General features: G+C 41.6%; 1 protein-coding gene and 5 long non-coding RNA genes across 7 annotated transcripts; 2 read left to right on the forward strand and 4 right to left on the reverse strand.

Annotated features, from left to right (window-relative positions):
* The first annotated feature begins 615 nt into the window (after nucleotides 1–615).
* Nucleotides 616–25647, forward strand: Mid1 (calcium-permeable channel component Mid1). The gene is made up of 4 exons (XM_086916418.1): nucleotides 616–4873; nucleotides 22728–22950; nucleotides 23238–23450; nucleotides 23610–25647. Exons 1-4 carry the CDS (start codon nucleotides 914–916, stop codon nucleotides 24758–24760), a joined length of 5547 nt encoding a protein of 1848 aa, XP_086772544.1. The 5' UTR covers nucleotides 616–913; the 3' UTR covers nucleotides 24761–25647.
* On the reverse strand, nucleotides 8423–9877 carry LOC105735158 (uncharacterized). The gene is made up of 3 exons (XR_015294892.1): nucleotides 9781–9877; nucleotides 8764–9084; nucleotides 8423–8636 (listed from the first exon to the last, which is right to left on the reverse strand). It is a non-coding gene; the product is annotated as an uncharacterized LOC105735158 (long non-coding RNA).
* Nucleotides 9996–11889, reverse strand: LOC147656191 (uncharacterized). The gene is made up of 3 exons (XR_015294890.1): nucleotides 11761–11889; nucleotides 11466–11705; nucleotides 9996–11200 (listed from the first exon to the last, which is right to left on the reverse strand). It is a non-coding gene; the product is annotated as an uncharacterized LOC147656191 (long non-coding RNA).
* On the reverse strand, nucleotides 12169–16770 carry LOC105735159 (uncharacterized). Of its 2 annotated transcripts, none has more exons than XR_015294888.1 (6): nucleotides 16501–16770; nucleotides 16018–16362; nucleotides 15567–15916; nucleotides 15105–15364; nucleotides 14742–14942; nucleotides 12169–12789 (listed from the first exon to the last, which is right to left on the reverse strand). It is a non-coding gene; the product is annotated as an uncharacterized LOC105735159 (long non-coding RNA). The 2 variants fall into 2 exon arrangements; XR_015294887.1 differs by having other exon boundaries at nucleotides 16018–16395.
* Nucleotides 16881–17542, reverse strand: LOC147656192 (uncharacterized). The gene is made up of 2 exons (XR_015294889.1): nucleotides 17250–17542; nucleotides 16881–17177 (listed from the first exon to the last, which is right to left on the reverse strand). It is a non-coding gene; the product is annotated as an uncharacterized LOC147656192 (long non-coding RNA).
* Nucleotides 17874–18229, forward strand: LOC147656193 (uncharacterized). The gene is made up of 2 exons (XR_015294893.1): nucleotides 17874–18005; nucleotides 18168–18229. It is a non-coding gene; the product is annotated as an uncharacterized LOC147656193 (long non-coding RNA).
* Nucleotides 25648–25873: the final 226 nt, after the last annotated feature.

Consider the following 25873-nt stretch of genomic DNA (forward strand, 5'->3'; position numbering starts at 1 on the left):
TAGACGGTCTTATCATCGTCTATCGTTCGGAATTTTCATCGTCACGGTGTAGAGGGCCGTGCGCGCGCTCCCCCGCGCGCGCGCGCGCGAGCTCTCACGCGCGGATCCTGGTGCGCGCTACCATTTGTCGAGGATAGCCCCATAACCTCACTTTGCTTCATAGAAACGAATTTTTGTATGCTGTGTACGAAAAGGAAGCGAGAAGAAGAAGAAGAGGAGGAGGAGGAGGCGGAGGAGGAGGAAGAAGAGGAGGTGGAGGAGGAGGAAGAGGAGGAAGAAGAAGAAGAAAAAGAAAAAGAAGAGGAAGAAGAACACGTTGGATATATCGAGAGACAATAACAAAGGATAAAGAAAAGAATAAGAATACGTTTTGGAAGTATTGTCGGGTAAGAAGTGAAGCGAATCTTGGCTGTGACTTGTGGGGAGTGAGCGAAAGGGACAGACGGACAGTTAGATAGATAGATAGATAGTATATATATATATAGATAGATAGATAGATAGATAGATACATAGATAGATAGGTAGATAGATGGACAGATAGAGAGAAAGAGAAGGGGAGAGGGAGAGCGAGAGAGGGAGCGAGAGCGAGCGAGCGAGAGAGAGAGAGAGAGAGAGAAGGAGAGAAAAGCGCAACGGGGTCAAGGAGGAAAGGTTAGGTAAGAGTACTCGCGGAAGGTGGGTACTCGGGCAGGCTGGTGGCGAACCTGGTTGGGGTGTGTCCCCAATGAAGTCGACGCAATGGCAACGAGCAAACGAAGCGACGTCGGTACCGCGTAGGCTGTCAACGTGGTGGCTGTTCAAATAGTCATTAGCGCGGTGGGACGCGTTGCCGTGTAATCGGCAAGCGTGATCATCCGCGCGAGAAGCGGAGAGGGGGGGTAAGAGGAAAAGGGAGAATAGCCAGGTGTTTAGGATGCAGCATGAACCTCGGTGCCCCGTATCGGGAGCTGGTGAGCCTCGGAAGGGGGACTACGACGGTGTCGAGGTGGTTTCGCCGGTCGAGAGATCGCAGCTCTCCGTCGTCCTCGAAACGGGCAGTATCGCCGGCGTCGTCGTCGCCACTGCCGTCGCCACTGCCGTCGCTACTGCCGTGGTCGTCGCCGTCGCCGTGGTCGTCGCCGGGGCAACAACTACAACCACAACAACTTCGGTCACGACGGCAACAACGACAACAACAACAACCGTTGTCGTCGTGTTTACAATCATCACCGTCTCACTGGTCAATCTGGTCGAGAGCTGCTGTTACCGGCGTGGTTGCAGTGCCGCAACGGCATCGGGACCGGTGGTTGCCATCTGGCAGAGGAAGCGGGTCGCGATCAGGAACGGGGGAAGCGAGCGGGAACGGGATCGAAATCGGGAACGGGGCAAGTTGTCGAGGGAGATCGAGGCAGAGAGCGAAGGAGGACGAGAACGAGAGGGAGAGGGAGAGCGAGGCCGAGGAGAGGAGCGAGATCGCGCGACACGAGGAGTCGGTGCAGGTGGCGCGGCAGAAAGAAGAGGCGAAAGCGGTGGATCATCGGGTGCAGCGGCGGCGGCGGTGGCACGAGAATCCCGAGTGCGTGGAGCGCGTGGTCACGCCATTGTTATTGCCGTTGCCGCGCGAGTCGTCGTTCAGTGTTTCTACCGTACCGCTTGTCCGAGCGTTGGCGCGGTTCGAGTTGGCCGTTTGGTTCGCGGATCACCGTCGAGATCATCGAGATCCCCGGGATCGTGGAGAAGGCCGCCTCCTCCAGGGGGACTTCTAAGGGCCCCGCCGACCCGGGCCGCTCGGACAGCTGTCATCTGGCTATCGGCTCCGGGATATCTACGTGCGGGGCTGACACCAACCACGAGTCGTCTCGAAAACAACATTCTCTCGATAATCCGCGAGAGTACCAAGTACTCGCCGAACCTATCCTTGTTTACAACCGATCGTATCGGTTATACGATAGACACAGGGAGTACGACAGAGGAGTCGCATCGCTTCGAATCATCGAATCAACGTTCGAACCAACGACGACAACAACAAGGCCCGTATCAACGCATCGTAATTGTTCCAACGAGAGCGGAGTCCTGTTTCGCGTATTCGATATTCACCGCCTCGCCACCGAGAGGGGTGACGACCGGTGCACGGAGAGTAAAGGGAGCGAAGGAATCATCGGTGTCACCGGTGGTAACCCGTTCAACGTCGCGGAAGAAACGTGGACGACGTGGAGAGGAAACGATAGAGTGGAGGAGAGGCGGGCGCGCGAAGCTAAGAAAAGCCTCGATCCTTGGTTGCAGCGATGCGGGGCCTTTTGCAGCGCAGAGACGAGGACGGATACGCGCGCGATCGCAACAGGGATCATCCGGACGACAAATTCGTTATCACGAGTTTGGATCATCGGCGTCGTTGTCAACAGCGGGAAGGCAACGCCGGGGGAAAGACGACGGGGAAGAAAGGGATCGGTACGCGTGGCGACTTTGCGGCGTGGACCGTCGACGGGGACGACCGTCGTCGTCGTCGTCGTCGTCGTCGGGGCAAACCGGGGACGCTAGCGTTCCCGAGATTGTGTCCATGCGGCTCGATCCGGCCCAATTCACGGGACCATCTACGTCGTACAATTGGAACAACGGGAACGCTATCCACCATTCGAGATTGTTGCCTTTCCATCGCCTCCAAGACTATACCACACCGGGAATATGTTTGTTTCGTTTCCGGGCCTCGTCGGTCCCGAGGTTCGCTCGTGGCCCCGAGATATTCAAGCGGGAACGAGATCCCGCCGATGTTGTCGCGGACGGTCGCGCCTATCACCGTCGATTTTCCTCGTCGGGTGATCGTTGCTCGGTCGAGCACGGGGACGGATCCGAAACCAGAAACGCCACTGCCTTTCGTGTCTCTTATGACTCGGTTTACCGCAGCGGAGTGCGCGCGCGCATTCGAACGAATATTTTGCAGAAAAAAAGCGGTGAATGTCGTGTACAGCGAGGGAACGATCGATTCAACGTCGAAAACGAGGAAAAGGAAGGTGACGATGGTGGCGGCTGTAACGACGACGGCGACGACGACGATGCGACCGAGGATCACACCGACGATCTTATTTTATCGACGTCCCAAGAATCGAGGTCACGATCTTGTTACATCGGAAGCAGGAAACCGAGGACGAGGTGGAAGAACGAGGATCGCGCGAATCCGTTCGAGGAATCCGTCAATTTCTCTCGAATCTGTATCGCGAATGTCACGCACGTTCCTTCAGTCGATGCATTTTCTTACACTGCCTACAATGACGAGAACGATATCGAGAGCTGTCGCGGTGATAAGGACGAGCCGCGTGTCGCGTCATCCCCCGAGATCGGGGACGTTCGTTTCGAAGAGGATAAGCGTACAGGCGAGGAAGAAGAAGAGACCAAGTTTCGCCGGGTCACGCGACGAATTACGGACGAGGCGAGCCAAGTGGTGGAAAGTATTTGTGGGGAGGAGGGAGAACGTTATCGAAAATTTCGAGATCGCGGTGAGCTGAATTGTTGGGGAGGGGGAGGTAGTCGTACGCGCGTCAAGGTGCGCGCCGCGAGTGTAAACGGCGGGAAACGCGAGAGCCACTACACTGCCCGGTTCCACCAACGGAACCCGATCACCAACGGAAGTGGCGAGAACGTGACGAAACTCTCGACGAACGGACCAACAAAGGTATCGAGTAACAACAACAACAATAATTGGTGCGGCCGAAAGTACGGATTGCTGTTCATCTTGTATCTATTGGCTTGCCCGGTGGTGTGTTCCACGAATCCCTCCGGACAGTTTATCCCCGATTTCACCCATAATCCATCCCTCGTGCAAAACCTTCCCCGGCACAACGCCACCCAAATTTCGTCCCTGTTGTTATCCTCGAGCGTCGCCGCGCATCAACGCCAACAACAGCAAGAGCAACAACACCAGCAACATTATCGGCAGATGGATGAAGGGGAGCAGGGGACGCGTGAACAGTTGGTTCGTGACGTCGAGCAGCACGGTGGTAAGGACGGGCATCATCGTCGCCGACACGAGGAACAGCAGGCGGATGATCAGGCCCGCGAGCAACGGGAGGTGGAGGAGTGGGCTTACAGGGAAGCTTTCCCTTTCGAAACCGAATCGACGCATCCTTACAACGAATACAGCTGGAAGGTGAACCAAATAAATCCTTGGTTGTCGGCCTGCGATCTGGCTGGCCCAGCGCCGGCCGATCTTCAGGGTAGCTGCGCCCCACCGAAAGTGCCGCAAGTGCCGAGGAATTGCCCGCTCCCCTGCTCGGTGGCGAGCGCGGGGGGGAAGGGGGGCGATTCCGAGTTCTTCGAGGTGACGAACAGGGTCAAGGTCAGCGGGAATTGTTACTGGTCGAACGGCGAGAGAGAGCAGGAGGAGGAGGAGGAGGAGGAGGAGGAGGAGGAAGAGGAGGAGGAGGAGGAGGCGGTTGAATCGGGACGGTTCGGTTCGAGTTCGATAAAGTCTTTCTCGGGGGCGGGGGGAGGCGGTGGCGCGAGTGAGAGAGGCGGAGATGATGGAGAAAATGGCGAGGGCGTGCGAATGGTTCCGGAACAGTGCCTTTTTTATCTCGAGGAGTCGCATAAAAGGAACATCTGTCGGGATGATTTTGGCCGGGCCAGTTTTTCAACCCTAAGGGAGAATCGATACCGGTTCATGAGCGGGCTGCGTCTGCGGCACTGCTGCGATCACACGGTGGTCAACGCCCTGGCACCTGGCAAGGGTGGTCCGCTCGAGAATGTGCTAAACGGTGGCCAGAAGTGCGCCGATGCCCTGGACAAGCTGTTGGACGTCGATAAGTTAGCCGCAACATTGCATTGTGAGTTCGAGGAAGTGCTCGCGCGATACGACTGTGCACAGCCCTATTCCGTCATCTTCAACTGCACCCACTGCAAGGTAAGAGATGCTGCACTCTCTTCTCTTTCTTTTAGTTTCGTTTCCTTTCTCTCCATATATATATATGTATGTATGTGTATGTATATTTTTTTTTCTTTTTTTCATAGTTCAACTATTCCTTGGCTGACCTAGGCAAATCGGTTGCAAACATCTTGCTGCCAAGTAATATCGGTTCTCGATATAATATATTAATAAACGAGAAGAGAAATATCGTGAAAAAAAAAAAAAAAGAAAAAAGGAATCATTCTCCTTCGACTGTTTTCACGAAACGTAGGGAAGAAAGTGGAAACGGTTTGCCAGACGAGGCGGAATGTAGTTGGCAAGAGACTTGCATTACCATCGCGTGCACCCTTGGCGAACGACCTCTTTCACAATCAACGCTAATAAGCGTTTGGTATGGAATGCCCCGCAATTAGGAACGGATTCAATTTCTCCTAGCTTTCCTTTTTTTTTTTTTTTTTACCGAGTCGCCTTTTTTTTCCCCAACGAATCCTTGCCAAGCCGTCTTTGTTTCGAGATATTTTCCGTATCCTCGATTCGTTGCACGTACAACCGATCCATTATTTCGTCTCCGTTCCTTTCTTTGCACTCGATGGCCAAAGCTCTCGAGCGAGCATTGCCAAAAAAAAAAAAAAAAAACTAGTAGATTTGATTACTCGTCAATGATATTTTGATATACTTGCATATCGCCCCTTCCCCTGAATGAGAATTCTTGGAGAGCGAGTTAATAATTCGAAACGTGGTAGACGGCGAAAAATTCTTTTTCACCGATCGTCGTTTCGCGTCGAGAGTTTTCGAGCCGAGAGAAATTTACGGAAGAAGAGGCGCTCGAGCAACGTGGATGCCAGCTCGAGCGCGATATCGATTTGAAACGATTAGCACAGCCATTCGTTCGCCCCATTTGCGGCTACAGAGTTAATGTCGAATTCAGACACTGTGTATTATCCTTTACATACATATGTATGAGCCGATGATTCGTTTTCTTCGTTCGTTATTTCAATTTCCATATTTGCCCGATGCAACCTGTTTCGATGTGTATCCCATTTCTTTTCCCTTCCCTCCACACGGATTGTTCGATCCGCATAATATAAGCGCGTGACGTGCTTCCGCCTCTCTTTGTCACGGATTATGGACGAAAATTTCTTCTCTCCATATTTTTATTATACTATATACATTATATACATTATACTATACTATATACATTTGAGAGGGGGAGGGGGCGCGCTACATTTTTCATTTCGATGAAACGAATAAAATGTTTGGAAAAAAAAAAAAAAAAAAGAAAGGAGGGGAATTAATTAATTCGTTCGTTCTCGATGAAAATTGAAGGATCGTTGACCTAATAATAAATTAGAGGGACGAAAATGTTAGACAATGATAAGATATCGGTTACGATACACGAGCCATCTCCTCTTCTAATTTCGCCCTTTCGTCGATACTTTTTACAATCTGTTTGAAATTTTTGTCGAACGAAATGGAGCTTCGTATCGTTGATTGAATCCGGTCGAAGCACTGGAAGGACCGATAGACCAAAATGATCTAATTATAAATCAAGGATAAGGATAAGGTATCGAGGATCTTAACGTATCTCGCATTCCAATTAATTGAACCGTTTCTCAGGCAGCTAATTACAGAACACGTTCTCACGAGATCGATCTCCTTCGTTCGTCTGAACATACTTCAGGGAATAACATAGATTTGTACGTGAATTTCATTTACCGTGTAAAGCTGTCCGTTCTCTCGAATCTTTGGAGACCGTTTATATCTATATCGTATAGAACACGATCCTACTCGTATTCGATATTCGATCGATCGAGCAATTTCCAAAGAGTGCGCCAACCTCTTATTCGGTTACATCCTCCCTTCCTTATCGATTTCAACTTTTTCCAACGAGTTTCGTACAATTGTTTATTAACCTAATTTCACACTTCTCTCCCTTTTTTTACCGTATAGAAAATCAATTTCCAGATATTCCAGTGCGTTGAACATTGCGTCACACGTTATCAGTCACGTGTCGTGCTTTTATCCTTTATATCTATATCGCTTTTTTCTTTTTTTCCTTATTGAAATTTACTTACACGATCACTTACACGAAGAAGAACGGCTCGAGAATTTCACCGCTTCGATTCACGGGCTTTTCTTTTTTTTTTTTTTTATCACTCCTCGACTGCATCAAGATAAATGAAATGAATAAAAATGGACGATTAAAAATAATCATAATCGGCGACTCTTAAAGAAATCGCGATCCGGATTTAACGGGATTTAAATTCGAGGATTGAAAGGTCGCAAGTGCAGGTGCACGGAATAGAACGACCGGCGCAGTTGCAGCTGCAGTTGCAGGCAGCCAGGTCATTGCTACTCTCTCTCTCCTCTGAATCTAGCGCCGGCGCTTACGCGTATGTTGCTTTCCTCAACTTCTATGTATACATATAATAGATAGAGACAGAGATGGTAGGCAAAGTATACACACGGATTGGCACAGAGGCAGAGGGAAATCCTAACCTTGTTAATGGCCCGTTGTCCCTTCTCGAAACCGCTGTCCCAATGACGGATCGTTTGTTTGAGAACGATTACCTTTGGAAATTGAACGTAACGCGTCAAACTTGCGACCGTTTCGGTTTCCAAGTTTTGAACGAAAGTGTCAGAGGTGTATCCGTGCTTGTTCAGTTAACGCACTCACTTGTAGAATCATTGCTGTTGTGTAACGTGAATGTCAAATAGAAAAGGATCGTCAATGATCGTTTCGCGTTTGATTTCGCGTTAGAAAGATTTTGTTAAAAAAAAAAAAAATATATGACACGGGAAATGCGCGTCGTACCTCTCCAATCTAATCGTTTATTATTTGCTACGTGTGTAGATACGTATGTATATACACGCGCGTATATGAACACGTTGACGCGCACGAAGTGGTTTAATGATTAAACGTCAAGTATAGTCAACCGTCGCTGTGAAACTGGTTGCTTATGGCAGCTAGTTTGCTTACGACTTGTTTGCAACAGCGAATTAACTCTTACGAATAACTACGAATTTTGGTAAAAAAAAAAAAAGAAAAAAAATTACAAATTCAGACACGTGAAAAATATCGATCTAATTCCTACTCTTTTAAAATAATCCATCCACGGAGATATAGTTTTGTTCCAAATAACGGGACGATTGGAAATGTATCTATTGAAATCGAAGGCGACGTTGCCAAGTTAAAAATGAGAAACTAGGTAGGTGGGAAGGAAAACTTGGGGCGGGAGATGAAAGAAACGTTTGGCGAGTAGGAGGGGAAAGAGAGAGAGATACAGAAGAAGAAAGCGAATAATTTAGTCGAACGTTCCTTAGGGGAAACTTGAAGCTGCAAAAAATGTGGGGAAATGTGGAGGGAGAGTATATACGATACACAACATTAAGATTAAGTTTCTTCCCACCAAACGAACTTTTCTTCGGCAACTTAGAATATTCTCTTTCCCTTCGGTTATCGGTACGCTCGTTCGAAACGTTCGTGCACTTTTTGTCGAAGTAATAAACGAATGAAATATTCGACACGAATTCAATGGCAACGACGATTTTTGATCGAAATCGTTTTGTACGATAATATAAAAAGCTGTTTACGGTTGGTTACATTTTTGGAGAATGATTATTACCGATGAATAATATACGCAGTTGCAAGCTGTCCGATGCAGTATACGGCCACTCCTATTCCTCGTTCGTTTCGTATGTATATATCTCTGCATATCCACATGGATAGGCGCGTGTATAGGTGTACGGGTCGCGTGTCCTGTGCAAGTTATGCATACATGTTATTCAACGACACGGTGTTGGTGTCTCGGTTCTCGTCTAGAATTCGATGTAGGTGGACACTTGGGGTAATTGGTAACAAACTATGCGGATGAATGTGACTCTACCAGCATATTCCTTATTATCCCGATGAGCTAGGTGTTTCCTTCGAGTATCTCGTTTCCGATACGCCTTCTATATATCCTCCTTTGTCCGGAATTTCCTCTCATTTGTGCGCATCGATGTTTCTCGTCAAGTATGCTCATTGAATAATTAAACATTGGAATTCTTCGAAGTTGTTCCCTCGTATCATTCGAGTAACGAGATTTCCTGAAATGAAGTTGTTCGTTTCGTTTTTTTTTTTTTTAAGAAATTTGATTATAACGATTAAAAATACTTTCCGATTTTTTGGAAGGCACGATTCGTAGATTAGAAATCATCGTAGAGTTCTAAAACAAAAAAAAAATATATATATATATTATGACAATTTTTGTAAAATATAAATACAAAATAATGCAATGCGAGACATTTCCCGCTGAAATTTTAATCTTTTATACAGTGATGTATCGGGTGTCGATTGCAGTCGCTATACATTATGAGAAAACAATGGCTTCGTTGCTCTGTCGTTTCAACTTTCATACTGAATGTATCGATTGTAAATGCGTCATAAAAGCTTCGCGACCTACAATTAGCGTAATCACGTTTACTATCATGGATCGAAAATTTTTTATCTTTTCAGCGTAATATCATAATTGTGTACGTATGTCGTGTATGCCGTGAAAATAAGATCTGTCAGCTGATGGATTTTATTAAAATTTATTAAAATTAGAAACTCAAATTATGCACATTTCTTGATATATCAAGAAATTTTGCGCATTTATTTTACCTATAACATAACCAAAAATTTGCAATTCTCGAGTTACTCAAAATAATCATTATTTCCAAATCTTAAACGTTCAATCTTACAGAAATTGAAACTATTTTCCTTAAAATTGTTAATTCGTTAGTTTTGTTATTATCGATGAAAATGTGTGCAATAAATGCGCAAAATTTTTCGTTGCAATAACAAGTCGACGAGACTGGTTGTCCCCGATAAATCTTTAAGCGGTTAAATCGAGTTTTCACGGTGGTGAAGTGTAACTAACGTGTCAACCCGAGTCTCTCGATCGATCGTTTTAATGAAGGCGAATTAATTAACAAAATTGACGTCAAGACGTCGCTATGCGAGTTGGGGCGAGTCACTGCGAGTCGATACATTGTTCTTCGATATCTCTAAATAAAAATCCGTAATAATTTCGGCCAATCGGAAGACCGAACGAAGTTAGGTTATGTTAGACTGAGTGAAAAATTAACGTATCAGTTTTAAATCAAGTTTTCGTATTATTCAATCACAGGACAGGATCTTCTCTTTTCGTATCCAATTTTATATCTCGATCTCTTAAGACTATTATTCACGATTGTTATATATTGTTTATATATTCAATGACAGTTCAAATAATCAGACATTCATTATTGAAATAAATTTCGTTTCTTATAAACATATTTATTAATATTGTAATATTGTAATAATTTAAAAAAAAATGGTATCACTTTCTGTCGTATAAAGTTAATAATCGAAACCGTATGTTGCGTCGAAGAAATAAAAGAATAAAATGTGCGTTCCTGAGCGTCTCTTGGCCCTTGGCTTGGGGCAAATTCGAATCGAAAAGAGTCGAGGGAAAGAGGAAAGTAGTAGAGAAAAAGAGGAATCGGAGGGGTTGCCCTGAGGGTTGGGATGGACGAAGGATGGTCGCGGAGAGGGGATCGCGGCAGGAGAAAGGGGCGGGAGGATGCAAGGTGCAATCAATAGCGAGATTGCCCTCGCTCGGTAGCTACTCAACGCCAATAGAGGGACGTTATAGACACGGGCGTAGAGCTGTTACGATTGCAGATTCACTGCTCTGTATTTGGGTTCTACGTAATTTAAACGTGCCATCGCGTGTCTAAGATATCCCTGTTAAAACTTTTCGTTTAGAGAATCACTATTACTATAAAGTTATGATTGTGATCATACCAAGTTATTTAGGTTAGGAGGATTTAATACGTAGTCGATCGTTACTTTAAGTCAGTATCTCGGTCATTGTTCTCTCCATCGTACAACTTTTAAAAAAATATTGTCATTGCAAAATACTATATGCAATCTCTTATCGTTTGTTCGTTTCCTCTAATCACATAGAGTTCGTATAAAAATAACATCAAAATAGTTTTCATTCGAGAAGAAATTCGCGTGCGAGATCTAGCTGAGCTGCCATTTCGTAACTGTTTCAAGTACCTATTATTCTACTCTCTACTTTAACGTTACGAGTGCTCGAGAATTGTGCTGTACAGCTTCTTTCCGTGTCAAGATTTCGTGGAAACTTAAGCGAAACATCCTTTCAATCGTACAAAATCTTTTAAATTTCTTATCCTTTCCATTCGATCTTTTTATCTTATTTTCTATCCCGATTTCCATTTCTCTTTCTTCTTGCTTTTCTTCTGAAGTAAAGAAAAATCTCACAACGTTTGTAGGAGGAATTTCAAGCAAACCTAAAAGGGAATAATGCTTACATCCAAAGAAACAATAAAAAATCAATCTCTAAGAAAGGAAAAAACAGATTTCTACACAATAGTCTATCTTTCTTATTATTCGATGATATTACGACAAGTGCAAGAAGGTAAAAATCGTGCACTGGAAAAATGCTCGAAGAAAACAACCATCCTGACCTACATACCATATCCCCCAGACAAAATTGGAAGGTAGTATCATAGTATTCAATTTACTTTTACGAATCTTTTTTTCGCACACACTTACCGCAATTTTTCCACATTATGTTCTTTCACGCGATATTTCAAAGAATACTCGCTTCTCTACTTTCACACTTTCAGATACAAGTATCCTCTTTCCATACCATGTCTAAACAAGAGGATTAAAGCTTGATAGCTCTATTACGAAAAAAATCAATTTTCCCCTTATCTATACTTTATTTTTTTTTTCTTCTTTATTTTTCTTTTTCACTATTCAGTTTCTCGTTGTCAATATTCTAGCTTCTTTCTGCAAAAAAAATATATCGAAAATTAAATCGAAAATTGTCGAAAATGCATACTACCTGATCTATCTTCGATATTACGAGCTACTGCACGAACTATATAGTTCCTATTTATAGAATTTCCTTCCATTTTCTCTTTCTGCAATACATATACATGCTCGACTCTCTCGCGAATTTCCTTCTCCTGTTTGGGTATTGACTATTGTTTTGCAAATAGAATGATGAAATTCAGCTATGGTATAGGTAAATAGTTTGCGAATATAGTTTCGATAAAATATTCTTGTAACATCGATCGTAATGACGGTGCCACGTGTCTAGAAGTTACCAAATCGATATTCCAAGCCCTGTTGTAAAATATCGACTGATACGAACTATACACACAATACGTTTAGATGCATTCTGTCCTTATTTTATTTCGACGAGTGTTCTTCGAGGACATTGTAAAAGGTCATAAAAAAAAAAAAAAACTCTTATCGGTAAAACTTTCTATTCTCTTCAAGAAAATTTCACTTTCCTTCGATACCTTGAACATTCCAATCATTTGTACTATTCATTTTCTTTTTCAAAGTTGTATTTTTTTTTTTTTTTTTTTTTTTCGTTTCTTCCAGTCTCTTATTTCGAGAAAAAAACTCAAATCATTTCATGTAGTTATTAATATTAGTAATTTGATTTGAATCTCGTTAAGCGTTAAAGACGTAATTGATAACAATTGATCGACATATATGCACACAATTGTGCCTGAGCATAATTGTACTACTTTACTTAATCTAAGTAGATGCTTAAATACCTGACTGGGAAAACACTATTACAGTATATGATGACGTGATGAAATATGTAATAAGAACTCTTCATCTTTATTTCAATATTCATGGTTGCTTCTAACACGTTTAAGTAAATTGTTTGAATAATTTATATCTATCTTCAGAATAAAGTTTTTTCCTTTTTTTTTTTTTTTAATTCCTAGTCATTTTCGAAAGTATCTCAACAAGATATTTGATTGAAAAATTTCTTAGTTATTCGAATATTCCATGATATAAAAAGATACAATGATTTTTGGATCTGAAAATAGATATAATATAGTCTTCCAACCTGCAAAATTGAAATTTTTTATTAGAAAAAATTGTTAGAAAAATTTTTTATAAGAAAAAAATTGATAAATTGTTATAAATGAGAGCATTCATTTGATAAATTTATTACAATCGAATTCCTTCCGGTATGTTTCTTTTTTTTAAGAAACGATATTTTTTCCTCTTCTTTCTTTCTTTCTTTCTTATACCCATAAAATTCTCTTTCTCTTTCTCTTTCTCTTCTTTTTTGAATAAGAAAGTTTTTTAAAATTAAAGATAGAAAAGTTCGAAGGAAGAAAGCTTCTTTTTTGGTTGGATAAAATTTTTGAAAAGGATGTGCAGAAACAAAAGTGGAAAGAGAACGAAAGAGAGTTACATGTATGGAAGTTGAAGGGCCAAAAGAAGAACGAAAGTATAGAGAATCGGATAACAGAGAAGTAAAAAGTAGGGGGAAAACGATAAGAGAAGAAAACTGGAGGAGAGTTCTAGTTCCATGTGGATGGGATACGGATCAATATCGCAGAGGTTGAAGCATCTTTCGGTTAAGATTCCTTCAGTTTAGGACGAAGGAACTGATTCGACAAAGAAGAAGTATAAAATAAAATTCTTTTTATTCTCGTGTCCTCATTATCTGCAGTCTATTTCTTCGATCTCTATCTCCATTCTATATATAATGAATGATCTAATATTTAGAGGAAATACATTCAAACAGATATACATATATATATATATATCTGTATCTAATTATCTATTTAAGTTTTATGTGGATATATGCGTTAAACGATAAACGAATAAAATATTTTCTGAAATTTCAATGTAGACATAGAATGGGAAGAGATAGAATCCGTAAACAATCGGTTCTCGTCTCTGTGTGACCCAGCGGTAAAAGACTTTTCTCGATCGATACGGTGAAGCAACGTAGAAAAGAGGAAAAGTTTTAATACGTTGTACGAATTATCCTCTTTTACCTTTATGTATCCAAATATACTTTGCCCTTATTTCCGTTTATTTATCGATCAAATTTCTATTCATAGTTTCCATCGTTAAAAAAGATTACCTCTATTAAAATTTTTCAAAAAACCGTTTTGTTTGATTTATTGCAATATTGGATTGAGTTTGGTGTCATAAAGAAATGACAAATAAATGGTAGGATTATCACACGGTTATATTGAAGTTTGATCATTCAAGATATTGCTTGTCGTTTTGTAACGATGTCTCCAAATTTACCACATTTACCAGATACACGATTACCTTTGCACCATGATAAGCATTTATCATCGCCATGAAAACAAAGAACCTTTTAACATAGTCGTAGATACAAGATGAAACGGATTGTGGTTACGGAAATTAGACTTTTCTATCGTAGAACGAATGTTTTCGTATCAAGAAAACAATACGTCGATGAAAGAAGCATCTTCTCGCATCGCGAGAAATTAGAAGAAAAAGGAAAAACGACCATTGTTTGATTCAAATATCTTTTACTAATAAAGCTTCGTTTAATCGAAGATAACGTTTCCTCCCCGATTATGTTGAATGGCGATGATTAAAGTAGGCCAAGGTCAGAATTGCACATTAGAGTGTGAAAACAATATTTGATCACGTGAAACACGGTGAAGCGACAAAGGCGTGGCAAATTTTTTTTCTTCGCCTCGCCTTACCGAAAGAAAAAGCGTAATTTCTTCGAGACAACGTTGAAAGCGAGGAGGTTAGCAATAACATGGTTTTTCCGTGATACCATAGCAGAGGATGAGAGAAGAAACTGTGTTAGGTTATATAGGATCGATGATGCGAGGAACGTCTGGGGAATAGTAGACCGTATGGCTATTGTTACTCTCTGGTCTCTCCCTAAAAATTAGAAACTTTCCTCCTTCGACCACTAGGTAACCACTTGTGAAATTCATCTTGAAAATCGTTTCTTTCTTATTTTATCTAAAAACAATGTTCTATTATTAATTGCAAGCTAAATAGACTTACATAGCTGTGTAAAATTTTCAGAGCGAAGGGAAATAAATCGATTTTGTTACTACAGGATCCAACTTGATTGATAACAATTTATATATCCAGGAACCTTCTCCAAGAGTGTTATCTTGTTCGGTTTAATATCGTCTCGATACCATAGATCTTCACGGGTAACGTCTTGTCGTTCTTTTCAGTTTCTTTTTCTTCTTCTACGCCCTACAAAATTAATTTTCAGTGTATCGTATATCGCGTGGTTCTCACCTCGAATCGATTTCCTGTCTGTTCATTGTCTGCTACGTGGATATTTTTTAAATTCAATAAAAAAGATGGAAGGAAATGACGAATGTCTGAGAATGATACGGATATATTTAGTTATACCTCAATTTCTGATTTAGCTCTCTGGCGATATTTCCAATATAGACACGCTCGTTTGTTCGTATAAATATTCGAAAAGTTCTATCTGGAAATACCTAAGGGAACGCGGGTCCTTTCAAATCGAAGCCAGTTAAAGTTCGGTCAGTATTCAGGTACGAATGATTTCAAGAAAATAGGACAGCCATGTTTAGAAACTTCATCCTTATTGCAAACATTCGTTAAACCCGCAGTAAGGCATAGAGATTATTCGTTTCGACGCAAATCTATAAAAGATAAAATTGCGAGATTATTGAAGGGGAAGGGAAATAACTTTCTTTTTTATCAAGAATTTTTCGCGTTATTGATCGCGTAAAAGAAATCAGTAAATCGATTAATAATTAGAAATACAATGTATATGTACGTATATAAGTACGCATATTCATTTGTACATTCGTTATTTTAATATACGTCCTTAAATTTTCTCACCGGAGTAAATCTAAGTCACGTGGCTACATCACGTTGCTACCGCATCCGTATTCATCCTTCTTTCGATTATTGATTCTCATTTCACGTTCTGGTCTCTTTAACGCAAATAGCTAAAACGTAACCAGCAACGCGACCTCTGAATCGATTTTGATAATCTTGTTATTTTTTTTTTTTTTTGCCGCGAAAATATTAAATACATTTAATTTTTTTTTAGTTTCTTTCTCTTCTTTCTTTAAATTCTTCGTACTATTAACACGATTTTGTCACAGCAGCACTTTGAGATACATAACGAAAAGATTATTCTAATATTCCTGTAGAAAATTATTATCCTGTAGGAATATTATTAATTCCTGTAATCAATTTATATATTATGATATATTAAGATAAATAAATAGAAAAAAATAAATTTACTAAAAATAACTAATTAACCTAAAAACATTTTACGACCTACATTGGGAACCACTGCTTTATTAAGCAAATTAAGAAATATATAAATGAAAATCGTTTCGTTCTATAGACAATGAAAATAATATTTCGCGTTAATGCGAAAACACGTTATGCTTCTTATGAAATGCTCGTTCTTATATAAGATTTTTTGATATACATTAGACGAATTTTTAACGAATTCTCGTCACACGATTTCTCTTTGTTTGGCTAAATGCCTATTGCCTTTTTCAACGGAATTGCTGGTTGATTGTTACCAGTCCCAAGTGGGATTCGAACGATGCTCTCGGTGATTGCTAGCTCTCTTTCCCTTGGGTAGTTTTTACGAGACTACAACAGCATCGTTGCAGTCCTTTGAGATAAGAGAATACCATGATCTATTAACCTTTTCACGGACAATAAAAACCGTAATTTTTTGCTCATATATCGAATAAAAAGATAAAATTAAGATAAGTTTAAATTAAAAAAAGTAGAATAGAATCATTCTTACCTTAAATATTAAAATCGAAAAAATTTGAAACTATTAATTTCGATCATTTTTAAAGGTTATGTTTAATATAAGCCATGAATACAAGTCTTCAATTTTCACATAACTCGGATATCGAAGTTTCTCCAGTCTCTTTGTCAATCGTTGAAATTCATTACGGCTTGTATGTATACCGTAATACAGAAGTTTAATAAGCGGACGCGTTTACGACCGATATATGTACGAGTACTTACATCGTTTGACATAAACGGGTTCACTTAACGACCGTGACACGAATATGTGCCGCCCTCTGTTTATAATCCTATTATATTCCTAATATAATATCTATTCTAATAAAATCATATTGAATTGAATTGTTTCTAAAAGAAAAACCATAAAAATAATTAACTATTTTTCTTTTTTTTTTATTTTCATAACCTTTCGATTTACTATGTATCACGATTTATAGAATTCGAATCACAAGTTCTGTTTCGTAAAGAAAAATTAAACAAAAGCTCAACAAATTGTTCGTTAATTAGAACTTAATGGGATGAGAACGGTGAAAAAAGAAAAAAACGTTGTGTTCACGAGGCATACTTTATCACTCTTTGTTCAGAGTTATTCGAGCCTTTGTGCGGCCAGAGAAGCGACACTTGCTACCGGCTGTCTTCCAAGCAATTGTCTCGGTAAGAAGTAGTGCCCTGTCAAGATATAAGGGTGTAACTGCATGTTTTTTCCGTTTGTCGGAGGATTACTCGTAAAATTGCACCTACTTGAAAAAAGAAGTGTAAAGATCTTGAGAAACCGCATTAGTGATAGTTAAACAATCGGATAATTTCTTTCAGTTGTCAAAAAACTAATTATTAAATATAACTTTGTTCTTTCGATACTCGTTATTTCATGGCAAATTTTTTATAATTCGATAATGCGTTCCAATTAAGAAGTAAAAATTTTAATGTCACCCAATAGGATAATTATATAAAATATGGTCTAAACAAGACGAATAACTTAATCGATGTATCGATATATCGCTTTTGTTTCCTGAAACAACTTCACTCAAATGCCATTGGCCGATTTTGTTCGTGTACAATTTTGTGTGAAATAAAGCGAAAACTTATTTTTGTGTGTAATTAACAAAGGTTCGTTTAAAAAAATACTGATCTGGAAAATTCAAACAGTGTTTTCATTTTCTAAAGCAAAATTAATTGAGATTCGACGCATAGCAATCGAGTAACCGGAAATATTGAAATCCGAATGTGTTCGAATGTGATACGAGTGTATCTATCCGTTAATGAAATCTATGCATACATATAACATTTAAATTTATATTCAGTCAAATTTCGAATATGGTATATTGGAAAAAGTCGATCATGATAGAAAGAAAAAATCAATATTTGTCAATATTTTCTTGATTGATGTCATAACCATACATTTCTTGCAAATATTCATCGAACACTTGACAATACGTTTCAAGATGAATGTACATTTTTATTATAATATGATATTGATGCTAATTAATCATTTGTATCGTAAGTAAATGTTTCTAATATTTTCTTATTCTTATTCTTAATATAAATCTTTTTTTTTTTTATTTAATTACGTCATTTAATCTTGTTTAATCAACGATTCGAATTTTAAAAAAAATTTCTAATTCAAAGAAAGGTATACAGTTTATCACATCAACGTTACAGATATCTCCATTTTTCGATTGATTCTGAAAAGAAAAGGTACTTGAACATTGTGTTATACGAAACCGTTTATTCAAGACTATCGTAGCTAAGTGAAACAATACAGGAAAAAAGGTGAGAGAAGAAGTGTCACCTATTAGAGTGAAACAATAGGCAGACTAATTAATAGGAAAGTCCTTAGAACCGTTGATTGGCGGTCCAATACGAGGATGCATTCTTAACGTAGAAAAAGGAATCGTTGCAAAAAAAAAAGGAAATAGTTGTATTAAGCAAATAGTTAGTAACTTCTATAAATTGCGATGTTATATTTAAAAAGCAAACTCACAAATTAACGTTAATTGTTAACAAATTAAAAAAGTTTATATTTAAAATTACAGTATCCGGTCATTTAATTGTGTATTTGCACGTAACGCATAAATGGGATAATTTAAAAAATGTAATTAATGTAATATACATGGTGAAAAGATGACCAGGACGAAGATACGACGAGTGATCGCGGAAAATATGAAGGCGCGAAAGTAGGATTAGCAAGTGATAGAGGAGGAAACCACCACGACGAGCTTGCAGAAAGTATAGGACGTGGAAGCTGGTTCGAGGAGGGGCAGGATTTGGGGTAGCATTGCTAGTACGGTGGCACAGATATGGGCCAGGTAACCAGGTCACCGCGACTAAGGGCATTGCTTTTGCAACCGCCAACCACCACCGCCACCACCGTCACCGTCACCCCATTTGAGCTGTTCTAACCTTCCCCACTCCTTCCTCTTTTCTCCTTTTCTTTTTCCTCGTTCCATCCTCTCCCTTCCTTCTTCCATCCGCTACTCGATACACGACGAAACGACAAACGACACAGAACATTAAGAACAACGCAGTTCCACCTCTCTGGATCTCCAATAGGCATCTACCACTTTGTTCCTCGGTGTTCTGTCACTCGTTGCACCTCTCCTTTCAACTCCTCTGCTCTTATTTCTTTTCATTCTTTTTCGCATCTTTTCTGTCGTCGGTCTTCCCGTTCCTCCGGAGAGAAAGATACTTTCTTTAATTCCACCGAGTGATTCGAGAGATTCGAAAGAGTCTCAAACAGTTATATTGTACAAAGGTTTTTCAATAGAATTTATCGTAGCATTGTTTTCTTTGAAAATTTGTATATTTAAATTGTAAAAAAAAAAATTGTTACACGAGAGCTAGCAAATCATCATTTAATAATTCTCATCCACGTGATCGTTATTCCTTTTTATATTATTTTTTTGATATCAACGATGATCATCGAGTTATTCTCAATGTTTTTTACATTTTCAGTTTAGTTAATTTTCTCCTCGTTAATGAATCCCGTTAAACGAATCGAGCAAAATTCTCGAACGGAAATGGTTTTTAACACTCGTACTTTTACAATCTTTCTCGTTAATAAACGAATATCTATCCGTTCTTTTTTTCTTTTCTTTTCTTTTCTTTTGCGTGGAATTATATAAACCATAAAGCGATATATATCGTGCAAAAGTTTCGAATATCGGAAGAAAGATGATTCTTATTTGCGATTTTAAAACTGTCCATTCCCCTCCGTTTAATCTCTAAATTCAACGTATCCTTCTTCTTGCTCTGGACTCGCTGTTGGAGGTAATTAATCTGGCGTACTCGCCAAGTATGGCACTCGTGGCCTGAAAAGCTCGTTCATGAGCCAAGTACGAGGTAAACGAGAAACACCAGAATCGAGGGTACGGTTTCCGGTTCCATGAGCGCCATTTGAAAATTTCCCACCGGGAAATTGGCACGTACCTACGCTAGGTCAACTTGAAGATTTCTTTCCTGCTTGTGTCACGGTCGCCACGATCGAGATTTCATTCAAAAAACGTGTTTGAATTTCGAGAATCGGCCAGCGGATCACGCGGCCGATTTTAAATCGTCAAATTGCCCTCTCGTTAAATTGTTATTCGTCGAAATAATAATACTTTTTATTTTTTAAAATTCAAGAGAAAAAAAAAGAAGAAGAAGAAGAAGAATCGTTCGCGTAAAGAGCATTACTAATTTCAAGCCTCCTCCTCGTCTTTGATCTCGACGGCCTAACCGAGACAAAGGATTACTCCAACGTATTCCGAAAAGAGGGATAAATTAATGTCACGAATCCGGAGTGAACAATGACAGGCCGAATTACAGATCGCGCCTGTGTGTGCACACCGACGCGTGAGAAAAATACGCGAGAACACACGTGTGCCTATTTAACTGTGCCCGCCCGCCTGTGTTACATCATCCATATCGGGGAAAGGAAAGTAGAACGAGAAGAAAAGGAATTTGGAGTCGATATACATTAGTCCCGGTGAAAAGAAATTAAATACGCGGTCCATCACCGGGATGAAATGTACCTCGTCATCGCGAATTATTTGTTGCGAACAAAACGAATCATTTCGACCGGCTGTATCCGATTTCCGATTTCTTTTCTCCATCTTCCTTCCTCTCTCTCTCTCTCTCTCTCTCTCTCTCTCTCTCTCTCTCTCTCCCAGGACGAATTCAATTTCTCCTTTTCACACGACGCCGTATTTTCCATTCGCATTCCATCGTTATTCAAGTTAACAATCTTCTTCTTCTTCTTCTTCTTCTTCCCCCGTGTACACGATTTTACACGGACCAATTCGCGGACAAGGGCAAAGATTAGAACTTAGAGATATAGAGATATGAAGGATACCAATAGCTAAGATGTGTAGTTGGAACTTAGTGAAAGCATCGAGCAGCAGGGGAAGGAGGAACAATCGTAGGAGGAAATGGGAAAATGACGTATTGTTTGAAAGTTTTGCTTCGTTATAGGGATCTGTAAGGAGGGGAGATGGTGGGAGAGGTGCTCGAGTGATCGGTCGAACGGCGAGACAGGGAGGGGGGAGGATGGGAGGGTCGTTGTGGGCGACGAGACGTTGCAGGTGGAGGATGGAGGAGGGTGGGGGGCCGAGGGACGGATGGGCGGAGGGGGAATGGTAGAGGAGGAGGGTGCCGCATCTGCCTCGAACGTACCTCGGCAGAGGTTGGAGGGAATTGGGTCAACCAACTTGAAGTGTGCTTCAGGTGTAGCTACCTATCTGCCCATCTTCCGACCCAAACCATTCTTACCAAAAAAAAAAAAAAAAAGAATCCATCTCCTTTTCGTTCCTCGTTAACTGTGCGACGAACCGCCATCGATTCGATTCCAGGAGGATCCATCGAAGTCGAAACTTTTGCACCTCGTTTCGTGCCCTATCTTCCAGCCTCGATTCGCGCGCGTGGCAAACTGTAACACCGACGACGACGACGAGCACGATGATGTGTCCCAATTAGAAAGTACGAGTTTCAATGTCACGCGGTGTCAGGCAACCAGATGGCGCACAAAGCGTCTTCTTCGAAGTGTTAATTTTTTTTTATAAGACGAGGCGAGGAACAGTCACGTCTTGCAATTTTTTTTCCTCTCCCCTCTTTCTTCTTTCTTCTTCTTCTTCTTCTTCTTCTTCTCCTTTCACCTCTGGCTAAGCGAAATTCGCGTGAATTCAGCGTTTCTTAAAAATCTTATGCGATGCAGAAGACGATACCGCGAGGTTAACCGCGGTAATAAAAATTGGCACCGGGACAAACTACTATCAACTATATTCGAGAGTTTCTGCTACGAATCGTGATCGATTCGAGTGGAAATATATTAATTGGGAACGAAATCGTCGATGAATCACAATGGAAACAATTTTTCAATTCTCGAATGCTCCCCTCCCCCTGAATTGAAAAAGCAAATATATATATAAATAATAAACGTACATTTTTTTTTTTTTTTTTTTCCGTTCAAAATCTTGTGAAAGAAATCTTGTGACTCGATCGTGACAAGGATTAATCGTCGACCGTGGGGTTGCGAATCCATGAACTGGAAATGGGCCATCCCTAAACTGCAGCCAGTTTTGCCACATGAATCGATTAAGCGAAACTCGGATAATGATCGTGTAATAATCGTGCAACGGTAATTGTAATAAATTCTTCTTCGTGACACAGCACGAAGATTCAACAAATTCGTTGAAAGATTATAATTCGAGTTTATCGCACGGAATATATATATAAATATTACAATTTATTCTTTCGCTTCTCTGTTATCGAGCTTGTTTGCGAGCATTTTATGAATTTTCGTTTTTTGCCAAGGGAGAAGAGGGGCCAAGGATACGGGAGGGAGGAGCGCGCGTAACCGTTTCATGTTCCGTTTCTTCGCGGCTTTGCACGTTGAAATACTTAATAAAAGCGGCGGGGAGAGAGGCGAAATAATGAATACGAATAGAGGGCGGCCTGGGATAAGTTGCCACTGTGAATAAAAGGGTTTTCCTGCGACCAGAGTGTAATTATAACACGCTCTTAGAGGATGCGCAGTAAGGGTAATATTTAAAGTATATGTAGGTCAGCCACTGACCTGTCTTATTGCCCGACCTCTGATCGTTTCAACCTCCGAAAACGGGTGGGCGGGTCCGGGAGTGTGAATATATATATATATATTCGAATAATTTCTCCTTGTCTTATTTATATTTAACCTCGGCTAAAAGAGAAGAAAAATATGATGGAACGCCTTCTCCATGATTGCAGGAAGCGTATAGAAAATGGGTGTGCAGCTCCCTGGTGCCTTACTTTGCTCATGGGGAAAAACCGCAGGACTTGAACAGCTCGAGCAGCTGGGCCGGAAGCAGACTCAGGCCCTGCCGATCCTTTTGCCAATCCGTGGAGCAACGTTGCCCCTACTTGCTACCGGGCGACCGTGCTCCCTCCTACCCCACGCAATACGCCGGTGAACCGACCTTCCTTTGCAGAGGTAACTCGTTTTAATTAATTCGTTAAAACTCGTCGTCTCTCACCCCACGCCCTTCCAACGCCGTTGATTATTAACAAGGGTAATAATATTTTTGGCACCCTTTTATTTTATTCACCGAAGTTTATTCAACGAAGAAACCAAGGAAGGAAGGAAACATTGGAAATCGTGTATATCCGAGATTAAGTGGTTGGATTAAATGGTCGGAGTGATAGGGTGGAGAAACGATTTTTAATTTTCAACGGGGGACGGGGATGACGATGATTGGGAAAATAACGAAATGATTTCAGATCCAAATATACCCGAGACCGGAGAGCAAGCCGCGAGAGCGTTGCACAGCAACGAGGAAAACGAGTGTTGCTTCCACGCGTGTTCCGAGGAGTTGGCCGGGTCGGGTATCTGCGCCAATTGCACGAATCAGGTGCTAAGGAGGCGCGGGAAGGATTACGATCCCCCAACGGCTCCCTATTGCGACGTTAATTGCACTCAACCGGCTTCCACGGGTACGTTTCCCTCCACTTTTCTCGATGTAATTTATAATCCAAAGGAGAAATAACATCTGGACGCGTATGCGCGACAATTGTAAGCTAAAGATCCGAAATAATACCTGTTTCTTGAAAGGAAAAAAAGGAAACAAACTTTGCGTTGCTTGTTTCGATCAGGCGGAGGATACCAAGACACGGGATCGACGGAGGAAGGAGAGAGATGCCCTGTGACGAATCCTGTGTCGGTGAGGAATACGGTGCGACTGCAGGGGACGTTGGTGTGCGGAACTGGCGGTGGCGTCGACTCGATCGCAAGCGTTTCCTCTTCCAATCGATCGGCGGCCTCGATCCTCCCGCAACTCTTTTGGCTATGCTCGATCTTGACCAGTATCCTTGGCAACGTTCGAACGATTCCCGTCCTCTGGATCTCGAAGATCTTTCTTTGGTCGATCATGCCCCTAGCTGGTATACGTGGCGACGATTGTGACGGTGGTGGTGGTGGTGGTGGTGGTGATAGTGGTGGTGATAATGGTGATCGTGGATCGAACAGGGGAGAACTGGTAAACTTTCTCGCCTCTTGGCTGCGCCGTTGTTTTCGCCGAGCAAACTGCGTGGGCGTGTTGCGTTACATCGCGAGCCGATTGTACGGGAGGTGCGTGGCGGTGGAGCACAGGCGTCGAAGTTGGTGGTGTTGCTGCTGGTACTGGTGGTGGTGGAGGTGGTGGCGAAAAGTATCCGCTCGATGGGAACGTTCGGCCCCCCCTCGCGGGCATCGATCGCGCGAAAATATTCTCGGTCAATTGGCCGGTACGCGTCCTCCTCCTCCTCCTCCTCCTGTTGCCGTCTCCACGATATCGGCTCGTGTCGTTGCACCGGCAACTACCGCCATCACCACCATCACCGCCGCCACTACCCACGAGCCTTTCTCCTTTACCCGCTCGGTAAAAATGTATCGCGACTCGTGCCACGAGCGTTGGTCAATGGTGTGGATACGACGATGGCCGCCCAATTTCCTCGTTGACTCGTTTACGGTAAAGTGTCCATGGCGGCGATGGAGTTGGTGGTGGTGGTGGTTGTATCGATGGTGGCGACGAACACGAGGCACGCGGCAACGAGCCGAGAAAAAGAATCGTCCTCGGCTCGCTCTTCGACAGGACGATCGAGGCGTTCGAGCGTCCGATCGAAGGAGGAGGAGGAGGAGGAAAAGGAGGAGGAGAGGGGGAAGGATGACAACAAGGGTTTTGAACAATGTTTTCGAAGAGGACGTTCGATCTTCTCCGACCAGACGGCGATATTTTAAACTGTCCTCGAGGAAAGATCCGCCATAGAACAATTCGAGGAATACGCGAAAGCGTGAAATACAGGTTTTTTTCTATCCGTAACCAGAGCTCTCTCAGAGTCGAAAAGGACTTTGGCCGTACCTTTTTCGCTCGTGAACTCCTCGAGATCTCAAGGTCTTGGAGCGAGGCAAAGACCGCGAGAAGACTAGCATCCGAGAAGAAGTAGGTCCGAGAAAAGTGATCGAAGAAAGGGTTGGAGGGGCGTTCGTTAAAAGCAGGGAGAAGGAAGCGAAATATATTCGAAGAAATATTCGGAAGCGAATAAGTACGTACGTACGGAGGAAAAAATCGAAATACGATAACGAAACCGTGGTTAAATGAAAAATGAGATGTGTATTGAGAACTGTGCTGCGATATGCAAGGCGACGTAAATTTGGGTGGGGACGGGGAGAAGGGAGGGGAAAGGAAATGAACGCGTGAAGAAGCGACGAAAAAAAGAGAGAGAGAGAAGCACGGGGAGATGAGACGTTGGGGAAAAAAAAAAAAAAAAAAGGAAGAGACACGTCGATATTTTAAAGTTCGGACGTGAAGACAAATGGACGTGAAACAAAACGAAGAAATCGTAACGTCTGTCGCTAATAAATAATGATGGCAACAATAAAAAAAACGCGATCGATTGAAATGTAAATACGACGACGACGACGACGACGACGACGATGACGACGACGATGACGAATGACGGTGACAATGACGGCGACGACGACAATGACAGGAACGATGATGATATAGATTATAATAATGATACGATACAAACGAGGAAGAACGATAAATAATTAAATAGTTAACGAATAATTAACGACAATGAATAATAAAATAAATTATTATAACGATTAAGTAATTATTAACGATTATTAAAAAGAAGTAAAAAAAAAAAACTAACGTTAACGATAGAATGATTACGATTGCAGTTATTGTTACACGTTCGATGTGTCGCATGCATTCGAACATACACGCACATATATACACAATACATGCAACATATAACACAGGAATAATAAATTATTTCGAAAAATAAATGAAAAATGCGTACGATGCGTGTAAGGGGATCGTGTAGCGAGAATGTGCGAAAGCAGGAGCGAATGGAACGCGTGAATATATACA

The sequence above is a fragment of the Apis florea genome, unplaced genomic scaffold (assembly GCF_048593485.1).
Source record: "Apis florea isolate Af1SG1 unplaced genomic scaffold, ASM4859348v1 contig_3802_pilon, whole genome shotgun sequence".
Classification (NCBI taxonomy): domain Eukaryota; kingdom Metazoa; phylum Arthropoda; class Insecta; order Hymenoptera; family Apidae; genus Apis; species Apis florea.

What these genes read in the sequence shown, in the direction of transcription:
- Mid1 (XM_086916418.1), top strand. Translation starts at nt 914, where the DNA reads ATGCAGCATGAACCTCGGTGCCCCGTATCGGGAGCTGGTGAGCCTCGG. An exon ending in TCAACTGCACCCACTGCAAG is followed by an intron (nt 4,874 to 22,727) that starts GTAAGAGATGCT and finishes CCATGATTGCAG; the next exon opens with GAAGCGTATAGAAAATGGGT. An exon ending in ACCGACCTTCCTTTGCAGAG is followed by an intron (nt 22,951 to 23,237) that starts GTAACTCGTTTT and finishes AAATGATTTCAG; the next exon opens with ATCCAAATATACCCGAGACC.